Genomic DNA, 25,815 nt, shown 5'->3' with positions numbered 1-25,815 from the left:
AAATGCAATAATCAATCATATATTCAACCCCAAAATTTTCACAATTTCATTTTAGTATTATCATATGACATCCCCTTCAGCCAATAAAATAACAATTTATGTTCAAGCATAAGGAATACAACAAGGAAGTAAAGGAGACACTAGCACATAGGTCACATGCTTTCAAGGCTCCATTGTGAGTTCATTTTCGACTAGGATATACATAAATTACCATTTTCTAAAATATCAACCTACATTTTTAAAACAGAAGTTTTAGGGGATACATATTTTCTGTGCAGTTAGCATTATTGCTCTGTACCGGCAGTCAGTATAATAGCCTTTTTGCTTGTGTTTTAGGTTGATGTTAGTAAGTTTATAGAAGAAAGAGAGGAAAAGCTGTACCTTTTCCAGAAAGTACTTATGATAGTGACGGCAGTGCATCAGAAAATAAGGTCATAGTTAGAAACGAAGAAGTTGAAGATCAAGGAGGATAGAAGCAGTGAGGGTGATGGCAGAGATAAAGAATATAAGTTATATATTGTTATGAAAGTCAGGCATTTTGGTACATTATCCTATGCCAGCTTGGAAGATGTGATCCACACTATAGTGAGGTCAGGAAATATGCCACTACCTATTAATGCTCCAAAGATGATAACTAAACAAGTCAAAATCAAGTTACGTGTGGAAAGTGATGGGCTACACGGAAAAAGAAGAGTCTTGTTGACTTTCACTAGTAGTGCTACAACCATTGATTTGGAATTCCAAGAAAAAAACTGTTTTTTTTTAAACACTTAAAGACATGATTCACTATACTTTCCAGGCAGTGAAGATGAATCTGAATTGTGGCAAGTTTTTGACATTTTTACATATGAGTTACAGATGAAATATAGTAGCAAAAGATGAAATAGAATGTTAATAAAGCTTTTAAATGTTTTTTGAAACACTAAGATATATATTTATTTTTTTACTACTTTTCAGATGAACTTTTTTTTGAATGTGTGTGAAGTTTCAGACTATTTAAAAATAATTTACCCTAATAGGACAAAGTCAGTTATAAATGATGGCACCCTAAAAAAGGTTCAAGGGTAACATGTAAACATATAATTTTGGAAAATGGTTTTAGCCTTACATATAATTTAAAATATAAGGTCATTTATTTTTTTCTGTGATTTTATAATTAGTCACACAGAGATTTAAAGGAAGTTTAAAAAGAAGGCACTAAAAAAGGCACATAATGCTTTTATCAGCCATTTTTGTCTCTCTATGCCGCAAACTAGCTAACCTTTGAATTCACTGACATGAACTGTTTGAATGATTCACAGATATGAATCAAACTGAACAACTATAACATATTTTTGTGTTACTGAAGTTTAAATATGAAACACTATTAAAATATCTTAATTAACATTCTCATGTTTTTAGTTGCATGAGATTAGTCTTGAGAAAAGTTAAATTAAAAGTGCAAATAATTGTGATATTCATGATTCTCTATACTGGAGAGTTACATTGTAGAGGACATTGTGTAAGTCTCCTCTCACTGATTTGGTTACCATGGAGAACAGTATTCACCAAAGCAGGGGGTGGCTGGCACACTTTCTCTTAGAGAACAGTAGAGAGTTCATTTACACCCATAAATGTACACACACACAATGCTCTCTCTCTCATCCCTCTCTCTCTCTCTCTTTCCAAACAGTATGTGCTGACCTCAGGTCTGCAGTTAAATTCAATTGTGCTTGTTTGCTGTCTGTTTTTTTATTGGGTCTTCTGATACTCAGTTTCTAGTGATCCCCCTGCACAAGAAAATCCTTTTCATGCTATTCAGGAATACAGTAAAACCACTGTTCTCTCTCTCTCTCTCTGATTTAATCTCTCTCTCTCTCTCTCTCTCTCTCTCTCTCTCTCTCTCTCTCTCTCTCTCTCTCTCTCTCTCTCTCTCTCTCTCTCTCTCTCTCTCTCTCATAACAATGGCCAGGCCTTAGTGGCCTACATTCTCCTCAGTTCTCTAGTTGGGAGAGGGGCTCTTGAATCAAGCCTTCGCAAGATGAGAAGCTTGCCCTGGATATTGTTGTGAACTGGCCTTTGGAGAAAAAAAATTAAATAAAAAATGGAGAGAAAGTGAATTCCCCATTGTGCGCGTAGCTTGAATTCGATCTAATTCAAGGATTAAAGCCTTGGATTATTTTACCCATCCTCGACTGCACAAAACTAGTGATGAGTAATCCAGCCATCTACACATCTAGTCTTATATGAAGCACATTAACATTTGGTGTTGATTTTTTCTGTTCCTAAACAAACTCATCTGATCATGATCTGACACCAGTTCTCACCAATAAGAGTGAATTACTTTCTGTTTAGCAATAAGAGCACGTGATAGTTTTTAATTGAGGTCTGTGGTCCCTCTTTTCAAGATAAATGTTGATCAATGGTAGTTTCCCCATGGCATTGAGGGGAAGAGCGCAGCAGCATTGTCTCATCAATGGATTGAATAATGGTGAAGGGCTAGCAATAGCGTGGTGGGATTAGCAGGGATTGCTAATCCTTCCCGAGAGTGTTTCTCTGGCTGGCTGACAGCTGTGGGCCTCTGCACATCTGATTTACCTCAGATTATGCTGGAGTCGTGCCAACTGGATCCAATCAGGCCATGATGCTCTCTCTTCCCCTCTCTCTCACTCTCCCTCATATCCATCCTGTCCTAGAACAGCCTTTCTCCTCTTTAAGATCGGGTCAACACCGAAATGAAACGCATTTGTTGGCAAGGTATCTTGTACTGGCGATTCTTCAAAGAATTTGTATTGGATTTTCATGGAGTTGAAGGTTGACCCTGTGAGAGGGGATCTATTATCAAGGAGGATGCTGACATGTGAGTACAGGTGTTTGTAGCATAGAATAGTTAAAAGTCAAACTATTCTCATTCAAACTTTTATGCAATATCAAACCTCTGTCTTAACATCATAAAACTGATTGTTATTGCTTAAATTAAGCATTTGTGTCTGTGTCTGTTGCGAAACATCCTGTTTTTGTGCATCATAAGCTCTTGCTTTCATAACCAGTTTGCGATCATCGAGCGCTAAAGATGACTACAACATTACAGGCTATTTGGGTGATATCTGCTTTTCCGTTCTCACGCCATTTATCCAATTGATAAAACATGCAGTGTCAGTTGCATGGTGTCCATGTGATTTATACAGTTTTGTATTTTACAGACCTCTGGCTTCCTTCTTAAGCTTGTAGAATCACTGAGATCAGTAAAAAAACAAGGGTGGTTCTTCTCATCCAAATGTTTTTTGGAGGACAAGAGCCACAGCAGCTGTCATGTACTGCAATAGGCTTTGATTTACTGCAATTCTGAGGGTGCTTTAAGAGCGTAATGTTAGATCAATAGATTGGACCTCTGTGCTTTTAAAGCCATGAACTTGTTGTCAATGCAAGAGCTGTTCATTTGATTTAGCATTCCTGCTAATCATGTCAGATCAGACCTGTACTGCTGGCTGGGCCAAAAAAAAAAAAAAAAAAGCAAGAGAGAGAGGTGGGAGAAATATGGGTAGAGGAAAGTGAAGAAATATGGTGTCGGCTGAGTTATTTTAGGAAGACTCAGCCATCCATCTCATGAATGAACTATTACAGGGCTCAATAATAAGGGGCTTCACTGGGGAAAATGAAAGAGAATAGGAAGCAGATATATAACAAATATGAGGCTGATGATATATTAACTTTTGCAGTTAGGATGACTGATTTCTTTTAATTCCTATTCAGAAGATACTTCATCTCCATTTTAACACACACACACACACACACACACAGGCCGCCGGCCTCGCCGTCAGGAAGTATCGCGTGATATCAGGTCTCGCGATGTAACAAATTGCTTGACGGCACTGCACATGTACACGCCCCCATTCAAGCACCGGCTAGCTATAAGCAAAGGCCAACGATAGATTGAGTTATGGCTGAGCCTGTAAAAAAGAAGCAGAAAGCTAGGAAATCTTTGTCGGAGGACCAACGAAAGAGGAAACAGGAGACTGACCGAGCAAGAAGTCAGACTTGAGTAAATATCGGACCGGGTCAGAATGGCGAGAACTGAGAGAAACAGAAGCCTGCAAAACGCAAGACATAACTGGTTTTGAAATAGCCGGTTCCTCTGCTCAGCTGGGTTGACAGCTGATCAGCTGGGTTGCTCGTGGCGAGGGGGGAGGGACAACAGTTTGTTTTTACGACAGAGTGTTTGAAAGCATTTACTACCAGACACTAGGGGAGCTTCATAGAGAAAAAACACTCAGACTTGCCTGGTGTCCCTTTAAAACATAAACATAAAAAGACTGGAGGGTGGGAGGAGGTTCTGGTGGTGAGTGAAGGTTAGGCAACCAGGACAGGCAGGGCCAGGGCAGAGAAGGCGGGAGCAGCCAGGTTGGAACCCCCAGCAGAAGGGCCATGACGCAGACCCACTGTGGAGACAAGGGAGAAAGGAGCCAGGCATGTCTGCTGGACCCAGGGAGACAACTGACCAAGATACAGCTATCAGGTGGAAACCCAGGTGGAGCCACGGGACTCCAGGGACCGAGCAACGATGCTGGTCCTGAAGAGCAAGGCAGAGCTGGAGCGATGAGGTGTCTGAGGTGGAGTCGGGGTGTTGGAGGACTGAGGCGAAGGCGGTGCGACCAAGGCGAAGCCAGAGGGAAGGCATCGCCTGACAGAGCAATGGGCTGGAGGGACGAGCCGAAGGTAAAGGACCGGAAGTCTGTGGTGCAGGCAGTGCAACGGCTGACCAAAGTGGAGCCAAGAGGAGGACGGACCCAGGTGGAGACGAGGGAGGGAGGAGCCATGGTGGAGCCGAATAGGAGGAGTGGCGGGCACGGAGGTCCTAGGTGGAGCTACTGGGTCAATCATCATGGGCTGAGCTGGCAAATACTCTGACCAAGGTGACCCAATGATTACCAGAAAGGGAGTTGAAGGGTAGAGGAAAAGTAGTGCAGGTAGGGCTCGAGGACTGGAAAATACAGGCAAGGGTGAACAGACTGGCTAGAGAGGAGGACACAAACATTCAGGACCGGCCTTCTTGGCCGATGCCGAACAGGAACACAAACTCAGGAAAATTGATGCTGTTAGCAGTGACAGGCTCGATGCAGGGAACAGTAAGGGGCAAGATGCACTCACTTTCAAAATCAATCAGTAATTCTCCAGCCATGGATGAGGAATTGGGGCTCCATGACATCCCCTCAAACTCCACCAGTATATTCATAGGCATGAGCGACGTAGCCGGCTCACACACCTGGACACACGCTGGGACAATCCAGGGCTGGGCTGGTGGCTGGGGATGGTGTGCTGATTTCCTCCTTGCTCTCGCAGATTGTAAATGGTGAACCGTTGGGGAGAATGAACCATTCCATGTAATCCATAAAGCTCTCTGGAGGCTTGTCTCTGGGCAGGCATGTCCTTGTTTTCTTATTCAAACCTGCCCAGAAAAATACATGCAGGCCGGCATCGTCGTAATGGACCAGATATTGTAAGTCCAAGAATGCATGTGTGCCTCCAGAGACTGGTTCCCATGCAAGAGAAGGAGGATTCTGACTGCCGCTAAATCCATTATAGGTCTGTACTTCTGTCACGTTAAGTTGCAGCAGGAGGCAAAAATAAAAAAAAGCTGAATTTAAGCATAGCTGCCAACACTGTCAACACAAAAGAACTGAACAAAACAGAGCTTAAATGGACCAAAATAATAAAATAAATCAACATTGATTGATTGATTGATTGATTGATTATGTTTATTTCATTCATGGATATTTTCCAACAAAACTTACTTCATCATCCTCATATATATAATTTATAAAACCATGATGAAAAGGAGGCAGGGTGAAGAATATCTAACATCAGGTGTAAGCTAATCAATCAGCCACCTTGGACCAACCTTAGGGTTAATGGGATAGTTCACCCAAAAATGAAACTTCTGTGAATATAAGTGAAGATATTTTTTTTTATGAATCCTGATTTCTGTACCTTCATTGAAAGCTAACACAACATTAGATGCTTCAAATAGTTCATCAAGACTATTTATAATAAAATATGAATCGAGCGGTTTAATCCAAGTCTTCTGAATAGACACAATTAATATAATATAATATAATATAATATAATATAATATAATATAATATAATATAATATAATATAATATAATATAAACATTGATCAAACATATATAGAGCATGAAATTTGGTAAAGGTCAAACTTGCTTGTTTTATGCGAAAGAACAAATGAGGTTTGTTCTGGCATGTGATGCAAGCATGTTGGAACGTCCAGAAGAACCATTGAGCTTTGTTCTCGTGTGTCAAGCAAGAATGGTTGATCTTTCATGTTTACCCATATTTGATGAGCTATGTAAATGTATTGATCAATACTTTTTAATGCATGGGATTTTGATTGTGCGGACTTTCAATGGATGGACAAAAAGGATATGAGAATATAAAAAAATATAAAAAATGTAAGTTATTTCCGCTGTCCACATGAACACTTGGATATTCGCCAAATGACAGCGCACATTTATCTAGGCTAACATTAGAGCAAGCGGCTATGTAGTGGCAAATGTTAGGCTACATGTTTCCCTACATTCCCTACATGTTTCCCTACATGTTTCAAATGATAAGCCATAGTTAGGTAAATTAATGATAGATGAATGTTTGCCCGACATACTGTAATTACCACATGGACCAGTCGTGTTACAATCTGTACATCACGGAATGCGTGACTTTGCCACTTCCTGTGGAGTTTTTTTTTCTTTCTGTTATTAACCGTCTAATTAAAATGTGGTCGACTATTCATTTCTTTTCATTGACTAACATTTGGCGGACTAGAGGGCAGCCCTACTAGATCTAAAATCTTTGAATCACTTTTAAAATTATAGCCACCAATTAGCGCAGTGCAGCAAATATAGGAAACTGTGTTAAGTAGTAGATGAAATTTAAAATGTGTTTTTATATCTGATAGAGTTTGATTGTTTAGTCTGGTTGACTTGAATCGCTTGAATAATATCGCAGCTCATATTTACACCTGCTCAACATTGTCAGTTCCTATTACTTCCTTGAAATTGCTAGATTGAATTTGTGCTGGCTAAATATATAATGAAAGTCCAGTGTTTGATGTGTTTTAAAGTGTGAATGTGTGTATGTACTGTATGTAAGTATAGTATGTGGTTATGTATATATATATATATATATATATATATATATATATATATATATGTATATATATATATATATATATATATATATATATATGTCTGTCTCTTTGTCTTAAATTTGTTTGTTTTAAATGTCTTCAAAAACTGTAAAAGAATAACATAATTTAATTCAAGTATTAGCTGTACTGTACATCTTGATAATTGACAATGATCATCAATCGCTGCCTCCCTTAATAACACTTGTATTTGTCTATGCAGGTAATGTGGGTATGTAACCTGTGCAGGAAACAGCAGGAAATTCTAACTAAATCAGGAGAATGGTTTTCATCAGGGCCTGGGGCTAGGCCTCTTAGTGTGGGTGCTCCCCTCAGTGGCCCCGAGTTGGAGAAGGACAGGAGATTGCGCTTCAGATCCCAGCTTCCGGGCACTAACAACACTCTGCCACCCAACGCTGGTCTTGGTGACCCCACCAAGGGAGCAGATACGATGCCCACCTTACGCTCCCGCAGTGAACCACCACGAGACAAGTAGGCCAAAAATGTTTACACACATGCCAGTCCTAATCTTAGTGGCTCTACTGATCAAAATAAAGTATGCAGTGCAGTAGTGCATATCTACTGGTGGCAACTGACAACAGACAATGATAAATATGCTGTTGGGTATTGTGTCAACTAGGCATAGATCACAGTGGTTGATTTGTTGCCTCTTGGGAAAGATCAACTAGATTTTTTTTATTATTTATCTTTATTTAGTATTGCTGCATGGTAAAACCACAGTAAGAATTACCATTGCTACAACCATACAAATCTTTTGACTGTTGTGTCACACCTTGCTCCTTATTTTGAGCATCTTGTGCTACTGCAGGGGTGTCCAAACATACTCCTGGAGGGCCACTGTCCTGCAGAGTTTTAGCTCCAACAGCTAAAGTTTAGGTAAACACACCTGGACTAGCTAATCAAGCTCTTCAGACTGACTAGAAACTTCACTGCAGATTTGGAAACACTTTACAATAGTGTTCAATTCAATTAAAGTTTAGTTAAAGTTTCAAAGTTTTCTGTTTTACAGAAAATGCTTGTTTCAGTGTTACATTTTAGGAAGTATTGTGTTATCAAAGTGTATCAAAGTAATTGTGATGAGGTTCAAGGTTGGAAGGAAGAAGACAGGGTCGGCATGACTGGGACCCGTACGTTTTTATTCAGATAAGTTGTAAATAACAACAAACAAAAGGTGCGCCCACAGCGCATTCACCATAGACTTGCTCTAACACAGACAGTAGTTCATAAAACAGGCTCTGCGCTCGCTCGTCTCCTTTCTCTCTCTCCCGCTACAGACTTCGCTGAACCACGCCCCTCTTGCCACATACCCCCACCGCCCGACTCAGGCCGTCCAGCCCCTCTCAGCGAACTCAGGACAGCCCGCAAGTGCTGAATATGACGCTGCCAGTCATTGCTATAGATGATAATGTCATCCAGATAGGCAGCGGCATATGCAGCATGCGGCCGGATAATTTTGTTCATGATACGCTGAAAGGTGGTCGGAGCCCCTAACAACCCGAAAGGAAGTGTAACAAATTGGTGTAATCCAAACGGCATTGTGAAAGCTGTCTTTTCTTAGGATATAGGAGATAAGGGGATCTGCCAATACCCTTTCGTTAAATCCAGCGTCAAATAAAATCGAGCAGTACCCAGCCAATCAAGCAAATCGTCAACCCGCGCCATTGGATATACATCGAATTTCGATACATCGTTCACCTTGTGATAATCCACGCAGAACCGAACCGAGCCGTCCGTTTTAGGCCCAAAACTCTCGGGCTCACCCAATCACTGCTGGATTCTTCTATTACTCCCATGTCTAGCATCGCCTCTAATTCGCTCTGAACTACCTTTTTTTGTGTTCAGGCAAGCGATATGGCCGGCTGCGCACTACCACGTCCAACTCATTCTCAATGTGGTGCTGGATAAGATCCGTTCGACCAGGCAGGGATTAGAACACATCGGCAAATTCTGCTTGTAAATTGGCCACATCAGTGAGTTGGGAGGGTGAGAGGTGATCTCCTCCTGGGGCCAGCACGAGAGATTGCCTTTTTGTGTTCGCCTTTGGCCCGAGATCCTCCTCTCCGCTCACCTCCGTCTCCAGGATCACTGACTCCGCCTCCCTCCACTGTTTAAGGAGGTTGAGATGGTAAATTTGATGTGCCCCGTTCCTATCTGTTCATATTACCTCATAATTGAGATCCCCGACTTGCCGAAGGGCCACTTCGCAAGTAATTTAGAGCTAGAAGTTGGGAGCAATACAAGCACTTTATCTCCCGGTGCAAATTCACATCTAGTCTAGTTCCCCTGTTGTATAGCCAGCTTTGTTTGTCCTGAGCCTGTAACAAATTCTCCATAGAGAGCCGCCCCAAAGTGTGGAGTTTTGTTCTCAGGTCCAGTACATATTGAATTTCGTTCTTACTGTTCGAAGGTCCCTTCTCCCAAGTCTCTCTAAGGACATCTAACACCCCGCGGGGTTGACGCCCATAGAGAAGCTCGAAAGGGGAAAACCCTGTGGAGGCTTGGGGGACCTCGCGCACAGTGAACAAGAGGGGTTCTAGCCACTTATCCCAATTTTTGGCGCCTTCCTGAACGAACTTCCGAATCATGGTTTTTAACGTGCGATTAAATCTTTCCACCAGACCGTCTGTTTGTGGGTGATAAACACTGGTGCGAATAGATTTAATGCCCGATAATTCATAAAGTTTGTGAATTGTCCGTGACCTAAACGCCGTGCCTTAATCGGTGAGAATATCTTTCGGGATTCCCACCCGGGAGTTTAAATTGAAACAGCACGCCCGCTACGCTTTTTGCGGAAATATTGCATAGTGGCACTGCCACAGGAAGAAGACAGGGTCGGCGTGACTGGGACTCGTACGTTTTTATTCAAATAACTTCAAAATAACAACAAACACATGGTGCGCCCACAGCGCATTCACCATAGACTTGCTATAGCACAGACAGTAGTTCATAAAACAGGCTCTGTCTCTCTTTCCAATATTTCTCTTCAGAATACTCTTTCCCCAGCGATCTTACACGAGTCATCGGTCCTTCTCTCTCTCCCGTTTTCTTTCCATTGCGGCTTATATCCGGTCTCTCCACGCCAATTACTGCGACATGACACAGGTGTTCGTCATTTGCACTTGACCTACTTACGCACCGCTTGTCTCCTTTCTCTGTCTCCCGCTACAGACTTTGCTGAACCACGCCCCCCTTGCCACAGTAATATACAGCTATATTATAGTACATGTTATTTTGTTAGTTAACTTAAACACAGACTAGTTAGAAGTCAGTCAAACTAACACAACAAATGTGTTAGGTAGCAATTACAACTTTTATGAAATTAAAAAATTTACTTTTACTTTTAATTACAAGGCTTTTAATCACATTTAAACATTGATCAACACACATAGAGCACATCAGATGTGGTAAACAAAAGCTCAATTGTTCTCACTTGGCACGTAAGAACGTTATCACTGATTATTTTCAATCAAGCAAGACTGTTTGAGCTTCAGTTTACCATAATTCATAATAAAAAGTTAATAATGTAAAGAGATTCTGTCTCTTTGTAAGTCTAGGATCAAAGCACTCAATTAATATGGATTACTTTTACATTTACTTATTTTTAAGATGACATTTCAAATTCTAAGTATTTCAGGGTTATGTGAAACAATCCTAGTTTTACAGGCTTCTTTAAGACAGATTAGTCCACTGGCCATTGGGTTCCCATTTCCCAGAACTGAATTTACAAAATATGTGGTGTTACATATCCTTACTGTCAACATACAATTTATTCTATTTTAAGCTGGACATTTCAACAAAATCTGTTCATTCTGACCTTTTTTCAGCTGGCACTATGTGGACTGCAGCTCCTGCCTTATAATCTCTTTTTTTTTTAAATGACGTATGTTTCCTGTCTTCCTATCAGATGCATATTCCTAAATCCTTTTTGCATTTGAATTCCCAAATTTTTAAACACAGGGGTTAACAGGTGTTGAGCTATGCATTATTCAAATAACTACTATTGTAGCAGTTGTAAATGCAAATTGGCTTTGGTACTTGGAAATTCCAAATACTATATCTCAAAGTTTTACCTACTTCTGTCTAATCAATAATAGGAAGAGACCCGTGTCCCTACACGAGCAGAATGGAAAGGTGATTGGACGTGGAGAGAGAAGACGTGGACCAGCCAGGTTGTCATCGCAGGCCTCTGAAGATCGAGCTCCAGGTGAGAAGCGAGAGTGCAGACGATTGGAGAAAGTTCACTCACAGGAATACCCAGAGGACGATCCCACCCATCCTGAGCGGCGAAGGAGGCAAGAGGAGGAAGAGCGAGAGCGACAAAGACGAGAAGAAGAGTACCAGACCCGTTACCGCAGTGACCCAAACCTAGCCCGCTACCCTGTTAAACCGCAAAAGGAGGAACAGGAAATGCGTATGCATGCCAAAGTGTCCAAAATGCGTCAGGAGCGTCATCACAGCGACCTAGCCATCAACGAAGTGGGATTGATCCAAGATGGGGTTGAGGCTGCTGGAAATAGAATTAGCAGGCAACGAGTAGCTAACAACGACGACCGCAAGACCCTTTTAGAGAACCATCGAGCTTATTCTATGGACAGGACCGTGGGGGGTGGAGTTGGGGTACAAGGATCCATCGCTAAACAGGGCCACGGTAGCCCTCACATGGGCCCTCCAGGCCCCCCAGACCTCAGGGACGGAAAGGACTGGGGCCCAAAGGGGCATCTGGAACCTGGGTCCGCAGCTTTTCTGCACAGGGCTAAGCGAGAAAAGGCTGCAGAAATCATGCGTAAAGATTCTTCTCTTAGCTCAGACCAATCGGAGACGTTACGGCCACCTCCACCACGAGCCTATAGACCCAAACGAGGCCTCAACAAAAGGCAGATGTCCATCAGTAGCTCTGAAGAAGAGGGTGGCTCCACTCCTGAATACACCAGCTGTGAGGATGTGGAGATCGAAAGTGTTAGTGAAATAGGTAGGTGAATGACATTTGTATATGTTGCTAAATTTATTGTCAAACTGTAGCCTCAAATTCACTAAAAAGTATTACACTACAAAATCTGTCTCATTACATATATCACTAAATATGGTGATAAATTAAAATGTATTTGAAATATTTTTTTTTATTCTGTATATTTTTAGTGATCATGGCAGCAGTAAACAGACTCATTGGGTCTCATTCATGAAACACGAGCAGAACGAATTTTTGTGTAAATCGTGTGTAAAGTGGTTCTGGCGTAAATTTTCGGATTCATTAAAATGTTCGTATTTTCCAAATGTTAGTTGGTACGAAAGAAACCTACACCTGCTCCCAGCCACGCGTAAATAATGCGTTTAACATCCGAACGTTTTGCTCATTAATAAGGCTGCATTTTAATTCACCTTAATCGGGTACATATTTACACATCATTTTGAAAAAATATTATATATAGTAATTACATACGTTTTTTCTTTTTACTTTTATTACGAGAGCCAGTAATAGCATCTGCAAACGGAACACAAGTCCGCAAGTCTTTTTTTTTTTTTTTTTTTTTTTTTTAAGCGGTTTATCTCTCTTTTTTTTTTTTACAAGTCCGCAAGTCACAAGTGTTGCAGTCAAGCTTCATGTCGAACCATTTTCTTTTCACTTCTGGGACTGTTCGATTAACAGATGAAACTCCATTAACTGCATCTGCCAAGCATTTTTACCTAAAGCATTTAGGTAAAAGCATTATTACCTAAAAAATCCTTTTTTTTTTGACCTGATACGCCACTATGTACGCTTGAAAATAAAATGTGGCGTTTTGAATGAACTTCTGATAATAAAACTTCAATTTCTGCGTCTGAGAAATTTCTCTTCTTTATTCGCTTTTGAGAAGACATGTTGAAATCCTTCGTTTCGTGTCATGATGCCTATATGTGACCCTGGATCACAAAACCAGTCTTATGTTGCACAGGTATATTTGTGGCAATAGCCAACAAAACATTGTATGGGTCTAAATTATAGATTTTACTTTTATGCCAAAAATCATTAGGATATTAAGTAAAGATCATGTTCCATGAAGATATTTTGTAAATTTCCCACCTTAAATATATAAAACATTTATTTTTGTGAATGGATGCAGCACTATCGCCAATAGAAATGGACAACTTTAAAGGTGATTTTCTCAATATTTCGATTTTTCTGTACCCTCAGAGTCCAAATTTTCAAATAGTTGTGTCTCGGCCAAATATTGTCCTATTCTAACAAACCATACATCAATGGAAAGATTATGTATTCAGCTTTCAGATTATGTATACATCTCAATTTGTAAAAAATTACACATAAGACTGGTTTTGTGGTCCAGGGTCACATATATAGTTGTCAGTCGGTTTTAATGGGCGGGATTTATGGTAATTGAGAGAATGAGCGTGCACGCGCGTCCCATTTACGACTGATTGGAATTCATTAACCCACACACACATTTCACTATCAAATCTGACGTTTACGAAGTATTTGTAAGTTGAGGAAGATTCCCCCCTTCTATGTAAAGCGCTTTGAGTGTTGAGAAAAGCGCTATATAAATGTAATGAATTATTATTATTATTATTATTTGTGAATCAGGAGAAGAATTTCCGGGAATGTCTCTTTACGCGCAAATCATTCACATATTTACTCGTATATTTACGAATGTTTTATGAATGAGACCCAGTGTGTGTTTATTTGTGTGTGTGCGTGTGCGTCTTTATTGCATAGCACTGGCACTATTTTATGAGGTTATTAAACAAGCAGGTTCTCTAAACTAAAATTAAATCTGGTTATGGCTATGAAACACCATGATGAATGTTGCTTTTTTCGTCATGTAATATTATATAATAATATTGTCAAAAAAGAAAATGCAGCAGTTCGGAAGACTAATTAAATATTGGTGAATGTCTCCCTTCTTTTAGTAGTCGGTTTAGTAGTATAGAGTACACAGTACACACTATTGCTCAATAGTTTTGATTGGAAAGAAATTAATACTTTCGTTTGCCAAGCATGCATTAAATTGATTAAAAATGACAGTAAAGGCATTATTAATGTTCCACAATATTTCTTTTTTTAAATAAATGCTGTTATTTTGAACTTTCTTTTCATCAAATCTTGAAAAACTGTATCACAGTTTTCACAAATAATAATCAGCATAATTGTTTTCAACATTGATAATAATAGGAAATATTAGAATGCATAGTAGAATGATCATGTGACATTGAAATCTTAAAAGCATTAAAATAGAAAACAAAGATTTTAAACTGTAATACTATTTTACAATATTACTGTTTTTACTGTGTTTTCATAAAATAAATGTAACCTTGGTTAAGCAAAAGAGATTTCTTTCAAAAACATTTTTAAAATCTCATGCAGTGTAACTATGCTCTTTATTCAGCTCACTCACATACAATAATCAATTCAATATTTCTCAAACTGCATCAAAATGCACAAAAATGCCAATTAGGAACGATTTAATAGTAAAACTGCTACCCCACACTTTATGGATGTAATCTTAAAAGTGCAAACTTCAATGAATGCCACTAATTATCATCCAGTTAAACATCTCTGTTTTGTTTTCCATCTACTGTGAATTGCATGTGAGTGTATGAGAGTGTGTGCACAGCTTCAGTTTCAGTCAGCTCAGAATGGTCCAATATCTATATAGCAAATTTGTGTACAATTGTTTTTTTTGTGTGTTTTTTTTACCTCTGTCATCTGTAATGGTTTATAAGTTTATATCTTACTTTTGCATTCATTTTCACATCAAGGCCATATATAGCATAATTTTACATACGTCATTGTAGCTGTTGAACCATGATGTGTACCCATAATGACGAGTCCTGAGCTTTAGGTCTGTGGAAAAAAAGCCCCTGCTGATTCATGCAGTGAAGCTGCATTTGTTTATTTGGAAAATTTTAAGGAAACCAGATTTGGGAATTAGGTCAGCAGCTCTCTCACATAAAACCACTGAGTGACTGACTGGCCTGCGTCAGTCCTGGGATGCAGCATGTTCCATTTGGGGACTTTTTCATATCATACTTGGGTACACTGTAAAAAAAAAAAACGTGAAAAAACGGTATTATTCCGGCAGCTGGGGCGCCAGAAAATTACCGTAAAATAACGGCAAAAAACAATCTCGTTAAAATACAGTAATTTTCCATAATTAAATAACAGATTATATCTTTAATATTACATAAAATCTTATGTAATTATTGGGATTTTTAACGTTTAAAAAAAGTCATATACACCTTTAAAACAATTAAATACTGTAAATTTAAGGTTTTATACAATTATTTTATATAATAATGCTGTCTATCTACAGTAATTTTCTTTTAATATAGTTTTTCTGTGTAAAATAACAATGAAATTATGTATAAAAAATGCACACAAGTACATAAATTCAAATACAAATGTTTGTAAATTTACAGTTTTTATTTTTATTTGTACCGATCCAATTTCACAACATCTCTAATTAAGTTCTTAATAATAGCAAATGTACAGTCAATTTCTTTTAAATTAACTAAATGTATGAGTACAGAATACCTGCATATTTACAGTATTAGTAATTGAACAAACACTAAACATCAAGATAAGTGATTAATAGGAAATAGATGCTTAGTATATAATTTAGAACATGTAAATATATCCACAATAAAAAGCAATTACCGTATACCTTTACAGTGTAACTTATTTTAACATTTACAATTACATTTTATCCAAAGTGACTAACCAATTAAGATAATAATTAAAGATAATAAAAAGCAACAAGTGCAGTGACAAGTCCCAGTTAGTCGCACAGTACACATAGCAAGGTTTTTTTTTTTACAAAGATATAGTATTATTGGGTGAAGTGTTTATGAAAAAGATGGATCTTTAGCAGTTTCTTGAAAATGTGTTGAGTTGCGCCGGTCATTCCACCACCAGGAAACAGTCCAGGTAAATGTCAGTGAAAGTGGTTTTGTGTCTCTTTGGGATGATGGCACCACAAGGCGCCGTTCACTTGCAGAACACATGCTTCTGGAGGACACATAGATCTGAAGCAGTGAGTTTAGGCATAGGGCTACCTTTAAAGACAACTCTTGCTGCAGCATCTGGATCAGTTGCAGAGGTTTGACTGATACTGGAAGAGCTGCCAGGAGAGCATTACAATAGCCCAGTCTGGATAGAACAAGAGAGTTGTGTAGCTCCGATAGGAAGGGCCTGATCCTCCTAATGATAAGGCAAATCAGCAGGATCACAGCAAGTATGTTTTGGCTGAATGTTGAACCATAAGCAGTTCTGTCTTGGCAAGGCTGAATTGAAGGGGAAGGTCATTCATCCAGCAAGAATTTTCCATCAGGTAGGCTGAGATGCGAGCAGCAACCGTCAGATCATCTGGCTGGATTAAAAGGTAGAGATATGTGTCATTAAGATATTAGTGATAGGAAAAGTCATGTTTCTAAATGACAGAGCCTATAAAAAAAAAGAAAGAAAGATGGGTGGAATCTAACACAATCGTAATCTTGCTGTAGCAAATCCAAACCTTGTGCATACTTTTAGTGCAATCATATGGAATCAGAAGACTGTTATGAACATATGGAATCAGAACCATTATGATTTTTATGTTTTAATGAATTCTTCCCATACCTTGTTTGCCATGATCATCTGCTTTCCACGTGACCTGAAATCACACACACACACACACAAGTTATTTAAAAACTCAGTATTAGATTTACACATGTCAGAATATGTTCCATTGGGACAATGCAAAAACTCAACTGACTATGATCTTGAAGCTGAGCTGGAAAGGCCAGCAGTAATATTTTGAGCTGCCATGTGATTTTAGCTAAGTTACATTTATAGAAAGTAACATTAAATGAATATGATTTACTGTGACCTAGACCTAGATACACCTAGGGGTTCATCATGTTGTATTCATATTCTAGTCTTCCTGTTCTAGGCTTTCCTGTATCATCAACAAGTACGTTAAGTTACAGACAGTATTTCGATTTCTTAACGGTCTTAATAAAGTTAGTCATGTTAACTATTACGATATAAACAAAAGAAACACAGTAGGCCTATTTTTAGTAAAACTGTGGCTATTACAATGGTAAAAAAATCAGCTAAAAACGTGTTTACTACAATTTTACTATAATAAAATAAAGTAAAAAAAAAAATGTTTACAAAAAAAAAAAAAAAAAAATATTGAAAAATAACGTTTTCAGCTTCCAGACATGGTTTCAAAATGTCCCGCCATTTAAGAGATTGGTTTAATGTTACTGACTATCATAACGAAGATTTTAAAAAACAATTATGGACTTTAATATGAATAACAAGTCTACTAAAGATTGTTTTAGGTCTAGAAGTTAACAAGTAAGTTAGAGTGGGTTCAACTGATCTTTCTTAACACAGATCGATAATTGAAAAGACCCATGCTGCATTTGTGTTTTGCCCTCGACGCCAGTTATGACTGAACATAATTTAAGAATGCTAACGTTAGCATGGAAACAGTCTAACCACTTAACACAAATGTAATATAAAATATCATTTACATGTAGTATTAGACTCTTACCTCAGCCGTTGATCGGTCGGGATGAGGTCTGCTGTGACGAACCAGGCTCACTGAAAAAGGGCGCGTTATTTCCGGACTGACCGACACCAGACTACAACTAATATGTGTTCAGCAGCGCTCCTGCTCACGGCTGCTTCTGTCGAATACGATTATAGCTCTGAATTCAAATCTCCCGCTTGCCCTTGACACAGATCGACGACAGAGACAGATTTGTAGCTAACCGTTGTGGGCTGGGCGGGACTAAGCAACGAAACGTAATGGCGGATAATTTGAATCTGCGCGCGCCCGCGCGCGCGGGCACACACACACACACACACATTCAAACGCACACAAAGCCACGCAATGTGCAGCAACGCAGATTTGGAAAAACGATTCATAAAAGACATAAAATATAGGCCTAAATGAAATTTACGGGCAAATACAAATGATGATCAAAATGAACATCTATTTGCAAGACAAAATTAAAAGATTATAAATAATTAAATAGGCCTGCCTAATGTGTGGACAAATCTTAAAACTCACTTTAACCCCCACATGCTTAATAATCTTTAAGGAAAACATGTTAAGTGACTGCTGATTTCTGCAGTTATACCTTATTTTCTTTGTTTTCTAATTCCACAGAAATAATCTGTAAAATATTACTTAATTTTTTATGTAAAATTACACATAACCCTATAAAATTACAGATAATTTCCTTTAAAAAACGTTAAATTAATGTAAAACCACAATAAAAGCAATTACCTGTAAATTTAATAGTGGATCTTTAAATTACAACAAATATCTGTAAAATAACAGGTATTCACTGTATAATGACAAAACGGCAAAATTCTGTAAAAAATACAGACAGTTTCCTGTAAATTTACAGTTTTTTTTTACAGTGTAACCCATTCCAGCTTTTGAGTGCGTGTATGCTTTGGTTCATCCCATTTTTCTCAGCTGCAAGGGTGCATGGTTTTGAAAGTCCCCAGAATGTTTGTGATTAATCAAGCTGTAATTTTGTCAAATTACAGTTTTGTACAAAAAAAAGGTGAACATTAGCCTGGCTAACGTCAGACCTCGTCTCATTGAGACGTGGTCTGGGAACCACATGTTCATTTTATCGTATTTGAGGCGTGGTTTACGAATGCCCAGAGCCATTTATTGGGCGCTACGAATGTCTATCAAATGCGCCTGTACGTAGCTCATAGCCAATCGTTTCAATTATACCAGATGACGTATGTAGAGCGACAGAAATTCGCATAAGAAGATGAAATAAACTTGCGTTCTAAACTACTTACAACACTATCTAAGGCTGCATCGAAAGGTAACTTCGCGTCTGATGCCATGTTGGATCCATAGATATAAACAAACTGCTTTGGTGTGTCGCATAGACGTGGTCATCGTCTTGCTGCTCCCTCCCCGTTCTGTGATTGGTTCCCTTTTTGAGGGGAAAATCTGGTCCATGGTGTCCAGGCTGCCTAGCAGCGTGAATAAAATCGTGCTACGTGCAAGGCAGCATGGGGAAACCCAGGCTAGGTGAACATATGATTCGATTGCATTTATGATACAAAAAAACCTAGCTGTGAAATATGCCTTAGCAATACAAATGAGATTGCCATTTTATTCAGGATCCACTGTCATTTTCATTGCCAAATCCTATTAATCACAGTACATAATTTGAGATTTAATAGAAATTATGTTGTGGTGGAAATGATTATATGTTTTAAGAGAGTTTATTTTAAGTTGAAGTTGAAAACCACTCTGAAGTGTGATCATGTGCAAACATAATGTCAAACATGCTCCAACATGAATCGGACATGGGTCATCATTTCCCAATCCCATCTTCCCATCTTCTCTTTATCGCCTCCTGTCACCTCCTCCTTTGCTGTCCTAAAAAGGCAAATACAGTAACTATGCCAACACTAGATAGCATAGCTGAGAACACAGGACAGAAACCCAATATGAGTTATAATGCCTTTGTAGGGCAATATGAATATATCTTTTCTTTGGCATTAAGTTTGTAATGGCAGATGCAGAGCTAATGTGACTTCATTCCTGATAACTAGGACAAGCAAATACTGGATGGAAGCTTATAATGTCAGTGATTGCCAAGGGAATAGCTCATGTTTCATTCAGTATGTGCAGAGGGTGTTCTTGGGTGCTGCATAGTACTATACATTAAAGTTTTACGACAGTTTTAGGAATGCAATCAAGATGATCAAATGAAACTGTAAAATGTTATACTAGGCTGTATATTATCTTGTTTGGGGTTTGGCACTTTAAACATCTCTCACCTTTGTTGCTGAAGGCAGATATACTCTGTTATATGCCGCCCCTAAGTTAAATTAACTCTATTAATTTATAGCATTAGTGTAAATCTAGCTAATCTTTATGAGACTATCATTAAATACTGTTTCTAAAGTGGGAGAATTCCCTATTCCTGTATGGTAAATGTCAAATGCTGAGCCATTTTAAACCACAACATGTATTGATTAGGGCTGTCAAAATTACGCATGCATTTAATTGTTGAACACAGTTCATTTTTCGTAACGCTGTAAAGGCATTTATTCAATTTGACATCAACAAAAATGATTGACAGGCAGTGTGAGATTAATAAAATACTCCTTTTTACATTGACTTTTAGAATACACACATAAATTTGCTCCAAATTTAGTTTGACAGTCTTAGTATTGCTGTGTATTATTTTCTTTGTTTGTGGCCTGAAGAAGGAGTCAAGATCAAACTTATCTGGATCTGAACCTTTGAATTTGCAAAGACACATACAGTATATCTCAGAAATTAAGAGGATAATTTCTCACAAAGCAGGGTTAACGTTAACATTAAAGGTACACTATGTTGCTTTTGGTCCTCTAGAGGTTATAAAACAAAACTGCATGCATTTTGCTGAAGAACATTGTTTTGGTTGTGCTTCGGCTCTGTGTGACTATGCGGATAAATATGGTTCTTTGTCTAACTATAAAAAGAGACAGAGATGATCCTACTGCTCATAAAACATTCACTCCTAGGCTTAAGAGATATAACCAGTTTAGATGGAATGGATCTCAAGCTAAATAGCTAAAGACATTACTGTAGCTTTACCCATTAATAGACACGATACTTCCTTGAAAATAAATTCCAGCACAGCGTTACAACAACCATAATGAAATGGCCCTTCACAATAGATAATACTTTACAGTGAACTCTCTTTGAGAGCTACATATGGCAATTTATCTGTTCAATAAAAGACATAGTCACCTGTTGAGTAATAAAAACGCCATCTCTGCATCGCTTTTTACAACATTTCAAATCCCTCAGTTCTAGCCATCCCCAGAAAGCCAAGCCAATGTTGATTCTCGTTTTATTGCAAGCTCTGTCATTTTCTCTTTTTGCCAGCAGACTCTCCTCAATTTGCCGTTTGTTTAAAACGGGTTATTCCCCGGAGGTTAGAGATTTCGAACCTTTCTCGCTCGTTGTGACAACTAACCTATGCCACTCCCACACCATATACGCGTCAAAGTAGCCCAATCAACACTTCCCTATTTATGATTATGACGAAACATGTACGTAATTATAATGTATGTACGCAAATATGACGCATTTATGTAATTTCCCGCGAAAGTCATCCTGTCATAGCCTGGCAAGCCAGACGTACATCAAGATGTTTAGTCTGGCAACTCACCATAGACACGGTCAATCTGATGGGCGGGATAAACGGCTGTCTTTCAAATTCCCTCTGCACGCAATAGGGCAGCGCTTCAACCAACCAGAGCGTTTTCCCAACAGCGGAGCTTAGTTGATAGATTCAACTTTTAAATCTGGCCGACAAAACTACGAACACATCTTCCTTTTTTTTAAGAATGACTTAAGTGTCGTTCTTTGTTCTTTTCTCAAAGAAAAACTTAACTCCAAGTCCTCCAGAGTTGCGGCCAAAGCCGATTCGAAAGACCGCTGTTCTCCATCCGCAGCAGCAGCCATTCTTTGTTTTCAAGTGGCAGGGAGCCGTCGCAACTCTGTCGTCATATGTTAAGCCCGCCCCCGCCTACTCTATACACGACGTGATTGGCCTGACCCAATTTAGGTTTTTGCAGCAAAAAGGTCTATTGAGAGTTGCTAGACCCACCCTGGCTGCAAAATAATTTTGCTGCCGCTAGGGTGCGTCTAGATTTCTAGGCTAATCCTGTCAGGAAACTGTAATCAAATGTAAAATAACACTGCACTTTATAAATAAAATATACATTACAAATATAGTTACAAAAGTTATTTAGCTTTGTCTTTTGTTGTTTGATTAATGTTATTATAGCAAGTGGTGCGGCATCAGGAATATTAGGCTGCTGTCACTTGCTGCACGGATCTAATATACTGTTACACATGGGTTTTCTTTGTCAACTGTTACATTCATTCAAGACATAACCGTGTTTACAAGGATATTTTGACATATTTTTGTGTGTATTTGTCCGTTCAAACATGCGGAAGAGAACTCAGTTCAGTATCGTGCGTACTATTCAGTATGAGAGGCAGCTTTCTGTGCTTACGTCGATTTGGATGTGTGCGCAGCACAGAAAACAACGCATGAGTCTATGGTTTAAAATTGTTCTTACACTTGAATGGTTTAAAATCACATTAAATTACTTTTTTTGTGATCGCACTTTGGATGTGTGTGCAGCACAGAAAACAACGTGCGTGTCTAGGGCTTGAATGGTTTAAAGTCATATTAAAATGCACACAAAAGAATCGATAAGAGGAATCGAAATTTTAACTGTATAACAAGTATCCGATTCCTGACCTTAAGTTTTCAATTGCAGAATTGGAATCGTAATTCGATTCCCAACCATAATTATAATGTCAATTTATATTTTGCAGGTGACGGGGACTGTCATCCTCTGGATCCCACTGTGTGGCATGTAAGTATTTCAATTAGATTTGAATCATATTGCAAACATGTATCTGTGGCAATGGGCATAATAGCAGACACAGTTGTTTGATTACAGAGTGTTTCTGTAGCTGAACTCTCTGAAATGTGTCAGTACATGTATTTTCAGCATTAATGGGACTGAAAAAGCATTGTTCTGTTTCTCACAGCATCCAGTGAGCTGGCAGCCATCCAAAGAGGGAGATCATTTGATTGGCCGCATCACTCTAAGTAAGCGGTCCACCATGCCACGAGAAGCCGGTTCCCTACTGGGTCTGAAGGTGAGCTTGTCAATGGCAGTTTACAACAGCTAATAACATTGTCTCTGTATTGCACTTGAAGGGTTGTGCTACACTAAAGGTGTGGTCACTTTTACCGTTGCTCATTGAAATTTTGCAGGTGAAAGAAATTTGCGCCGGATGTGACAGATTATGATGAATAATACAGGAATAATGATAACGAAATAAATTAAATGATTTCAGTTCTATTGTTGACGTGGTTACAATATGATGTTCTTTTACATTTTAAACTGAATTTTCAAATTCCAGATGCAATATCATTTCCAGCTTTGCTAATTTTTACATACATACATACATACATACATATTTATTTATGTATGTTGCATTCCAATCAGAACCCTACAGGATCCCTGCATTTTTTACTTCCCCAACACTTTCCCAAATCTTTCCATTAAGACCTTCAAGCTTTTCCTCCATTTGTACTTTTTTTTTAACTGTGGTTTTTAAGTAGTCAAACTCATGGAGATTATATGGAATATATAGAACATGGAAACAATTTAAACATTTACATTATTTAATCTGTACAATCTTATTCATAAGTATGTTTTTTTACTGTTCTTGTTCTGGTGTTTTAAGGTACTAAACAGTCTGTATACTCCTTATTTTACGTTTACTTACATACCTCTAAAATCTTTTTTTCTTTTGTTTTTTCATACTTCCTATTAATACATTTGGTAGACATTTTATCCAAAGCGACACCTGTTTCACATTGAACGCGTAAGCAGAGCGTAAGCAGCACAATTTTTTTATTCCCAAGTTTTTTTAATAAAATTTTCTCCAGACATATAAAAAATTCTTAAACGTTTACAAAATATAAAAATCAAAATCAGGTCGCCATATTAACAGATTAGCGCATTTACACTGCTACAAATTTCACCATAAAATCATGTAAGTGTTCCGTGTTTCACAGTCACCATATGACTTTTAGCACTGTGAAAAAAATACACAAAAACAACATTGTCCAAACTTCAAAAGCCTGTTTAAATAAATAAAACTAGAGGTACAGTATATCTTAATTTTAAGATTACTTTTATCATATAAACTATATACAGTATATACAGCATGCCATATGCATGTATGTGTAGCAGGGAAAAGCTGTCACATCACAGAAGTGTGTGCTGCACATGAAAAAGGTGACACAATGGACAATACTTGGACAAGCCGCGGTTAAACTGCAGTGTGAAAACATAATGCTTCCACTCTGTATATGCACAGCTTCTGCACATCTTCCGCCCAGCTTGTGCTTCCAATGTGAAACAGCCATTACAGTGTATTCAAGTAAAGCAGTTTATCAGTTTGCGTGTTCTCTAGGAGTCAAACCTATAACCTTAGTGTGGCTAGTGCCATACCTTACAAAAGAAATATGTAAAGAAGCTTAAGAACAGTAGTTAGTAGTTAGGTTGTTTTTGCAGATTGTGAGTAAACATGGTTGACTCTGTCATCTGTCTTGTCCAGGTGGTTGGTGGGAAAATGACGGAGTCAGGGAGACTGGGGGCCTTTATCACCAAAGTAAAGAAAGGAAGTTTGGCTGACATTGTAGGCCATTTACGAGCAGGTATTATGATTATTTAAATTTGGCTAACTTTGTAAGAAAATCGCAGTATTTTAAAATATCATTTCGACCATAGCTTTATTAATATCTTTTGCTAGATCTCTGTTGATATTTTTGGTTGCATGTCTACATTTTTCACAGCTCATTATTCAGTCAGTCTGTCAATGCAGAACACCGCCAAGTGCTAAATAGTTTCTTTTTTTGCTTTCAGGCGATGAGGTGTTGCAGTGGAATGGGAAGGCTTTGCCTGGAGCAACTAAAAAGGAAGTGTACAATATTATTCTAGAGTCCCAGTCAGCACCTCAAGTGGAAATAGTTGTGTCCAGACCAATTGGGTAAGCTAAACAAAGCACAAAAATCAAACATGGTTTGGAAATGATATAAAAGAAAACAAACCTCTGGATATATGAGTGACTCCAATGATTTTTCTTCCTGTTGCATGTTAAAGATGTATTCAACGTATTCTGTCCAAAAACTTCTTGAAAAAGGTCTATAGAGCATATCAGTAAGTAAAGTATCTGAGAGTGTTCTTCCTCCCAGTGTCCCCATTGTCACCCTACATGCTCCAGACCCTCCTCTCATAGTTAAAACTGTTCAGTCATTGCATCAGCGGTCCTTTGGTTCCCTATTCTTTCCTGTGACTGGATAGTGTTTCCATGATGTCTCAAAATGGGAAATGCAGTCAAGTCAATGTTTATGTGTGTAGAAAAACTGACAGAGAGAGAAGCTAATGATCTGTCATCTGACATTTTTTTTCCCCTGTGTTTCAATTTTCCTACAGAGATACACCGAGACTTCCAGGGACATCACATCCTCCTCTAGAATCAAGTAGGTTTTGTGAAAATTTTGTCATCATTTACTCACATTTATGTCATTTGAAACCCGTCTTTTTTCCATGTGTTGAAAAGTGGAGTGGAATTATGGACAGTCGTCTCGTAATTTTTTTTTACATGAGGGCAGTGTTAATCACGTTAATCACAAATTGCTTGTGAAAATAGTCAAATGTGTCACCACATTAATCAAATATTTAATACTAACACTTAATAATAAAGCGCAAAGAATTTACAGTATTTTCATTCAAATAGTGTACTCCTTGTTATGTTATTATTTCAGAATTTACAATTTACAATTACATGTTCATTCATGTTTAAATCAGTAATCTATCATTTTTTGGGGATATTTTATTTAATTTCACACTTTTGTAAACTAAAATGTTATTTTTATAGAATGAAATTAGATATCATTCTAGTAAGAGTTAAACTTAATTAAAAATAAATGAATTTGAATGACATGACAAAAACTACGACTAAGAAATCTATCAAAATGAACTCCATTAGGGTG

General features: G+C 38.3%; 1 protein-coding gene and 1 long non-coding RNA gene across 16 annotated transcripts in view; one reads left to right on the top strand and one right to left on the bottom strand.

Annotated features, from left to right (window-relative positions):
- rims1b (regulating synaptic membrane exocytosis 1b) overlaps window positions 1–25,815 on the top strand; it is an 88,518-nt gene that overhangs the window by 28,124 nt on the left and 34,579 nt on the right. For all 15 annotated transcript variants that reach the window (XM_082164736.1, XM_082164739.1, XM_082164741.1 and 12 more), the window contains 7 exons: window positions 7,403–7,671; window positions 11,295–12,169; window positions 22,575–22,615; window positions 22,794–22,904; window positions 24,378–24,477; window positions 24,686–24,809; window positions 25,256–25,302. In XM_082164736.1, coding sequence (XP_082020862.1) covers window positions 7,403–7,671; window positions 11,295–12,169; window positions 22,575–22,615; window positions 22,794–22,904; window positions 24,378–24,477; window positions 24,686–24,809; window positions 25,256–25,302 — 1,567 coding nt within the window. The remainder of the gene's footprint in view (window positions 1–7,402; window positions 7,672–11,294; window positions 12,170–22,574; window positions 22,616–22,793; window positions 22,905–24,377; window positions 24,478–24,685; window positions 24,810–25,255; window positions 25,303–25,815) is intronic.
- LOC309495146 lies at window positions 15,788–18,607 on the bottom strand. Its single transcript, XR_014204562.1, has 3 exons — window positions 17,736–18,607; window positions 16,811–16,844; window positions 15,788–16,562 (listed from the first exon to the last, which is right to left on the bottom strand). It is a non-coding gene; the product is annotated as an uncharacterized lncRNA (long non-coding RNA).

The sequence above is a fragment of the Leuciscus leuciscus genome (genome assembly GCF_965113295.1).
Source record: "Leuciscus leuciscus genome assembly, chromosome: 3".
Classification (NCBI taxonomy): Eukaryota; Metazoa; Chordata; class Actinopteri; order Cypriniformes; family Leuciscidae; genus Leuciscus; species Leuciscus leuciscus.
Note: the sequence above shows the minus strand (reverse complement) of the source record. Positions and strands in the feature narration are given on the sequence as shown.